Source organism: Balearica regulorum, chromosome 19 (genome assembly GCF_011004875.1).
Source record: "Balearica regulorum gibbericeps isolate bBalReg1 chromosome 19, bBalReg1.pri, whole genome shotgun sequence".
In the NCBI taxonomy this organism is placed as follows: domain Eukaryota; kingdom Metazoa; phylum Chordata; class Aves; order Gruiformes; family Gruidae; genus Balearica; species Balearica regulorum.
Window position 1 is genome coordinate 2,887,615 of NC_046202.1, and position 7,436 is coordinate 2,895,050.

At 47.6% G+C, this 7,436-nt stretch overlaps 2 protein-coding genes across 2 annotated transcripts in view; one reads left to right on the forward strand and one right to left on the reverse strand.

The window, feature by feature from the left end:
* USP32 (ubiquitin specific peptidase 32) overlaps positions 1–4,142 on the reverse strand; it is a 99,963-nt gene extending 95,821 nt beyond the window's left edge. The window contains exon 1 of the mRNA XM_075771136.1: positions 4,024–4,142. The gene's annotated coding sequence lies outside the window, so the exon portion shown is untranslated. The remainder of the gene's footprint in view (positions 1–4,023) is intronic.
* Positions 1,384–7,223, forward strand: CHCT1 (CHD1 helical C-terminal domain containing 1). Its single transcript, XM_075771928.1, has 5 exons — positions 1,384–1,461; positions 2,233–2,361; positions 3,365–3,540; positions 4,056–4,155; positions 7,016–7,223. Exons 1-5 carry the CDS (start codon positions 1,384–1,386, stop codon positions 7,193–7,195), a joined length of 663 nt encoding a protein of 220 aa, XP_075628043.1. The 3' UTR covers positions 7,196–7,223.
* Positions 7,224–7,436: the final 213 nt, after the last annotated feature.

Below are 7,436 nucleotides of genomic sequence, written 5' to 3' on the forward strand. Positions count from 1 at the left end.
GCCCATCAATAGGTACTTTTTGAAGGCTATTACCTGCACCGGGCATTTGGCTCGGCGGGTGCTCAGCATCACCGGATTCACAGAGAAACGCTTGACCAAAAGCATCCAAACTTATGCCAAGCACAGTGCCAGTCCCTCCACACAGCCGTGCCCGGGGGGACCTCAGAAAGAGGGGGCCTTTGTGCAGCCCTTGAGATCGCTTCCGGTGCCAGAAGCGACCTGGCACAAGACCCCAGCCGAACCACAGCTGCAGCAAGGACACTAATGACACTAATTGTCCGAGGGACAAAACAATTGCACTTGTCTGACCAGTCAGGGCATGATGGGAGCCCGACACATTTTAATTGTGAAAGCATTTTGCCTTGAAGTAAGTTTCCTAAACAAAGTCCCTTTAACTCCAAGCCTTCCCAGACTTCTTCCTGGGAAGTACAGTTTAATCTTTCTAAAATGGAGAGCTTTAAAAGAGATGTTACCCAGGAGAGTGAGATCTCACTGCAGTTGTCTTTCACCACCATCTGTGAAGGAGACAACCCTGAATTTCCATTACACTGTGATGGGAATTGAGGTCTCAATTCCAACCAGCTCCCTGAGAAACACCTAGGGTGCAGCCTGAGGTCCCTTTTCCTGGTTGCACTTCTGTTCCCCATCACATAGGGCTGCCTCCATTGCGGACACCATCCCCAGCCCCATGTGAGCCAGGCTCAGTGTCCCCTGCCTCAGGGCCAGTGCTTCCCCACAGCACAGCTCTGCAGGTGCAGTGGGAGTTGCAGAAAAGCCCATCTTGAACTTGCTGGTATACAAGCCATATAGGAAAACTGTTGATTGCTCGCACCAGGAGCTGCGCCCACACTTGCAGATAGCCAAAGTGGCACAGAGCCACACATGCGACTCAGAGCTGCACTTTGCACCACCTTCAGAGGCCAAAATAATCTGGACTGATGCACAGTTACAGGTGCTGGACTCGCTGCAGGTGCAAGCCCAGTGCCAACCACGAGCCCCAGAGACTCCACCAAGCTCCCACAGGCACAAAGCAAAGCAAGGGACCTTTCCCTCCCATTGCCCACAGGAGCTGCTGACAGCGCTGAACATTGTGGCCACTACCAGCAAGGGGAAAAGCCAGGGTTTTCTGCCTGTTTCTTTAGAACCACAAATCAATGGCAAAACTGATGGGGAGAGGTGACTCTGCCCCAGAGAGCCACAGCATTGTGGGGCTGGAGGGCCCCAGCAGTCTCCATGGTTGGTAGAACTCAGAACCAGTGTCTGGGCACCCCGGTTGCCTTGGTCACCCCAGCACGTTTTGGTCCAAACACAGCTCTGCAGCAGTTTTCCCCTCCTACCTGGCACAAGTAGGACCTCAGGGAAGGGAGAGGGGGTTTGTGTCCCATGGAGGGGATAGGCTTTAAGGATGAAGTGGACGGAGCCAGGGCAAGGGACAGCAGCGTGGATGGCACAGTCAGCCAGGTGAGCATGGGCAAGGAGATCAGCATGTAGCGAGTGAAGCAAAGTCCAGCTTTGATTTCATCTCTGAAATGGGGTTTGGGATCAAATTTGCAGAGAAGTAATATTCCTATGGAGCACAGCATGTCAGAGAGGAAAGGACTTCTCTTCCTACACATTTCGGCATGTTTTAAAAGGCAACATAAACTTGTGTTTAAGGCAGTTATGTAAGCGTTCCTTTCCAAAGGATGAGTGGAGGAGTTACCTACACAAACGTTGACACAAGGAGAACAGCCATTGCCCTTTGTGAGAGAAAATATCCCCCTCCCCAGACCCAGGAGATGCAAGTGCAGTGGCTGAGGATTTTGTTTTGTTTTCAGTCTGGCTTTGCAGCAGGTCAGCCACGGTACCTTTGCCATCAATCAAACCTGCGGATGGAGCAGTGTGGCATTACAATGAGACTATTGTAACCACATATTTCCACTTAACAAGTGACTGCCAGCCCATATTTGATTAATGTCATTAGAAACGAGTGACCATTGTTTACTCTGTAATTTATTAGAGGTAGGATTTCCGAAAGGGACTTCAAGTAGGAACCTAATTCTTATGGACTTTAAATTATAATTGAATACTTAGCTTCATTAAGCACCTCTGAAAACCCAATCTGAAATGATTTGGCAGGAAGAGAAATGCTTCTGAGCCTTAGGACATGGTTTTTCCTTGGCAGGTTTTTAAAGGGAGGATGTAAGATTTGCACGAACTGGAAGACTAACCTATCGTTTTGGCAATTTGTAGACCACAGAGAAGGATCTGGCCGGCACAGCGAAGGAGGCAGCCTTTGTAACAGGCAGTGGGAGTGCTCCACCATGCAAGACTCCGCTCATCTGCTGTGCGGACGGCCTCGATCAGGACACCTTTAAAATTGTGAGATACTGAATAGATTTAGTAATAGAAAAAGTCAGTGGTATCTTAGGTTCTCAAGAGAGGGAGCAAATAAAACCCAGGAGTTTGGCAGAGGGGGCAAAAAAGCAGGACAAGACACTTCATTCTGTAGCTTTCTTCCATGTCCTAGGACTTTTTACCTCATCGTTTTCCAGTCATCCGGACATTGCACTTTTAGTTTAAAAAAACCAACAAAACAAACAAACCCCCACAAAACCACAAAAAACCAAACCAACCACAGAATAATCACATTTCACATACATTGTTCAGTTTTTCAAAACAAGTCCTGCTGCATTATCATTTCATACGATGCCATGTGCTCCGTGGCTATGGTGGTTTGGGTCCTCTGCATCCCTTACACTACAGCCACAAAGCTCCATCTCATACCATCCTCCTCCACCACAGGATAGGACCTTCCCATTCCTGGTGCATCATAGTGTAACCACACACAGCCCCAGTCATGGCCCCATGCACATAACAGACAAAAAAAGACAGGCAAGTGAAGGGCATCCAGATGCAGCGTTTGCTCCTGCATCACGTGTGAAGGTTTGCAACACATCCCAGGTTTGGCCACAGGAAGAAGCAGTGTGAGAAAAGCAGTTCCCTTTCCCCCTCCCATGCAGAACAGCTGCTGTTCTGTAGCCTGAAATTTATACCTTTTGCCCTACAGTGCTAAAAAGGAATTCCCAGTCTTGGAAAAACCCCAATTCCCTTTCCACATCACCTTCGACGTGCTTTGCCTGCGGTGTAACCAACCTTGGGTCATGCAGGAACGACTCCTGCAGAGTGCTGGGAGTGCCTGACAGAGGTCCTGCTGAAGTCCTCTGTCAGCTCTCCCATGTCCACACAGAGACACCCACCAAAACACAACGCTCCTTCAGTGCTTTCCCAGCCAGCTATTTAATCAGTTTATTTAGTGAAAAGGAATGCCTGAGGCCCAAATTTAAAGTGTTGAACACTTATGCCAACACTTTTTTCTTTACAGTGCAAGGAACTTTTGAGACCCTTTAAGAAGTCACTTAGGAAACTGCATTTGCCGCAGCACCTCCCCACAGAGAAAAAACTGAAGTACACAAAGGAAAGTTTGACCATAATTGGGGATCGCATCGATCTGTTTCTCCAGCGGTATTGCAGAGCCCCGGAAGTCAAGCACTGGCAGAAGTAAGAGTCTCCTCTTACCCGGCACCGGCGATGCTCCCAGCCTGACAGGCACCAGCCCCTGCTGCTCCCCGCAGGCATTTAGACACGTACTTTGGCTTTACATTTCCAGGCACTGGCAATGAGATTGGGTGTCAACAGGAGACTTGTATAGCTCTAACTGCTGAATGCTCACAGATTTTGCAGGTAACTTTAGCAGAGGCCGTGTGGCACTTACTCCTGCCCAGCACAAGGCCAATCTTGATGAGCTGTCCATCAGCAACATCCCTTTGCAAGTAAAGGGGCTCCTATGTGGCCACCTGAGTTAACAGACAGTCCTTCCCATGCTTAGGGAAGAATAATTCTTTACAGTTTATAAGCTTTAGGAAGGGGCGGGGGGGGGGAAGGTGGTAGTGGGGGAAAGTTGTGCAAGAGGTACCTAGAGGTTACACTCACCATACCAGAACTTGGGAGCAGAATGAGGAAAAGGATGAAGTTTGTACTCACATGCACACTCCACATGTCTTTCTTTTCCCAAGAATGTTCTGGCAGTTTGTCTCCCTCTTCTCGGAGACGGATGCAAAGCAACTGCAGAAGCTGTACAAGTACATCAAGAACAATCAAATGGATAAGTTTCTGGTAAGCAAACAGGAAAGTTAATACTCCACAAGGTGTTCCTGCTGCGCTAACATTAAGGGAATAACTATACCACATAGCTTACATGGGTTGATCCATGTCAAAGGAGAAACTTGCTACCAAGAAGGCTGTTTATCAAAAGGCCACGAATCCTGTAGATATTGCCAGTTCCTACTGTAACACGGGCACTGAGCTATTGCAGCTGCCAGCAGCTTTCCCTGGCCAGCTCTAGGAAACTGTGCTGGTGTCCCCAGCACTGCAGTTCACAATTTTCAGAGCTCTTTGCTGTTCTCAGGTTTCCAGTCATGCCTTACAGACCAAATCTGATCCCTAATTTTACCTGATTATGTAAGAGAAACTTTGAAAGAAGCAACTAGTTCAGGTAAAGCCTGTGTTTGCCCAGGCCGATTTCTGTGCCTGAGCAGCAGCTACACAAGGAAACTGTAATGAAGTTTCCCAAGAATACTGACTCCAAAGGGTTAACCCATTTAAGCACACTCACAGCCAACCATAAACATATCTCCTGAGCAAAGGCTGAGTACACCAGGAAGTTCAAAGGTCCACAAGAAACACATACTTTAAGGTGATTAAAAAGAAATTTAAAACAGATCGATAATTAAAAAAAAGTCAACTATTGTTTTGAGTAAATTAGAAAACTCTGGCAGGAAAGACCTTGTTGGGTAACCCAGACACTGCTGGCTTCGCATTAAAAAGGGAGCTGTGGTCATCTGATAGCTGGCAGTAATAAGGCCATAAATAAGTTTGAGGCCACAGGTAAACAGCTCTCTCTGGTTAGAGAGAAAGGGGGTAACCAGCCATGTGGGTTTTGCCTTTAGTTTATGGGGAAGCAAAACTGTTTATTTTTAAGGCTCTAAAAAGACATTCCAACAATGAGGCAATCAAATCTATTGTATAGGAAAAAAACCAAATACAAATTCCTGTTGCTGGCGTGAGATGCCCGAGATCAACTGGGAGATATTAAGAAAGCAACTGGCAGCTCAGGGAGGCAGGCAGCAACAGGCGTTCTTGCTCTCTTAAATGTGTGAGCGCTGCGGAGGGGGAAATTGAGCTCCATTTCCAGCATTGCCCTTCTCAGAGCCAAGCCCAGGACACGACCTCAGCTAAGGACAAGCCCCGCTGTCCCGCAGGGCACGTGGCTGAGCATAGCTCCCCGTTGCCACCTGAGAACATGTATTAAAAAGCAAATAATCTCCCCAAACACCTTCCCATCCTCATGCTTCCCTAAATAAAAACCTCAACCAAAACACACAATCATACACCTTCCTTTCCAAGGAAGGAAAAAAGAAAAGAAAAAAAACAAATGGTGAGTGATAAGCATTAGTCACGCTGCGTCGTGCACTATCAGGATGCACCGGCGTGTGCTGAGAAGCGTGCACCAACCTGCAGCCAGCAAGAGCCTGACGGCTGTGTGGTGCTGGGGACGAGCCTGCCTCCAAAAAGGCCGACAGAAGCAGCGACAAATTCTGCCGTTATGTAACGGTTGACAAATGCCTTTTGTTATGCAAGACAAGTGGGAGAAAAATAAGCATCTTTGCCCTTTGTGGGAAGGGAACAGCAGTCAGCTCCCTACTAGAGCATAAACAACAGGCTGTGGATCCGGGGGGGACCGGCGCGCTCCACACAACAGAAATAGATTATTTGGAAATGCCTCATTATTTAGATGAGTGAGCATAAAAATACAGAATCAATATGTAATTAGTAAGCGATTGAGGTTTTCAGCATGGTAATTTGATAATTTTGTGAGTTTTGTTAAAGGAGAGAGGGTAGCAAGCAGCTGTCCGCTAGCCTTGCTCACCAGTAATCTTAAAATTAGGGATCTACGTCCCCTTCCCTCACATTTGGGCTTTTAGGCTTTTTATTATTTAAAAAAAACCAACAACCCACATTTGAATTTAAACACTGGTCTCAACTCTGTTTTTAGGCTTACTGAAAATACCAGATCAGACCCACTTCTCAGTTTAAAGCTAGAACACAGCATCATTTTCCTTTGCAATCTGCTGGCTCCCATACAGTGCCGAAAGCTGTAGAAATCAGCCCCACGTCTCAGTCTGAGAGAGTAAAGAAATAATGCTTCTGGGCTGAGACTCTGGAAGATTATTTAAAAAAAAAAAAGTCACACAGCATGACCACTGGCATCACAAAAATTACTTTTATCTGGGATTGCCTAGATAGATGCACAGTGCAGGTGGCCGCTCTCCATCCAGCTCCATGGTTCCATCCCAGCACCTTTAGGAAGGCGAATGCAGGGACCCCCAGCCATCCTCCCGGTGCACAGAGTGCCATAAAGCGACAGTGACATCCAGTGGCAGCACACACCCGTCCACAGCATCCACCCGCGGCAGTGAGGCCGAGCAGCACCCACGTCCTATTACCACGCTTGAGCCTTGGTTCAAATGCAGCCAAACAGCACTGCTGGCTCCTGATCATCTCCCTGAAGTGCCTGAAAAATGACCCTTCTCACTAGTGTGCTGAGAAGGGTTCTTGCTTTAAAACACAGATTTTAGGTGCTGGGGTAGACTGGGCTGGGCAAGCAGGGCTGCACAAATAGGAGAGCTGGACATCCACACAGGGAAACAGACTGCACAGAAAACACAGCTTTGCTGAGAGCAGCGGGACTCGCTGCTGGGTGGGATGGAGCCTCAGAGCTCAACTGCATGGAACAAACGCATCGTCAGGCAAGGATTTGTGCAGACAGTACAGTCATTTCTCAGCTTACTGCTGCTGCCACCCGACAGGACCATGGTTAAGCAAGAGTTATTGCCCAAGCATGAGTCAATGCGTGCTGTTTGCTCATATAAATATCTTTAAAAGTGTTTTTGTTCTCTTTTTTTTTTTCATAAAGCAATTATGCTGTCCTTCAGAAAACCCAGATACAGTTCCAGAAATGGAAGACGGGAAACTGAAGCAGCTTTACATCAGTTGGGGTCTCTGCAAAGGTACAACAGACCTGCAGGAACACCCAGGTCAAAGAGACAGTCACCACCAACACACCTGCAGAGTCACCACCCAGCAGCAAGAATGACAGATGAGAGGTACTTGCATAGCAGCATCACACTGGCACCAAGCAGGAAAAGCATTTTCCTGCCATCTGCATGTGGGGTTTTGCAAAAGGATCAGCACATGATCAGCAGTGGAGCTAGGGGAGTTGGGCAGGTTAAACCGCTGTCTTAGAAGAGACATAGGAATATGAAAAACAGCAGCAAGAGAAGCTACTATAGCATAAGGCGGGAGTAAGGAAGAAGACATCCCTTTGTTAAGCCACA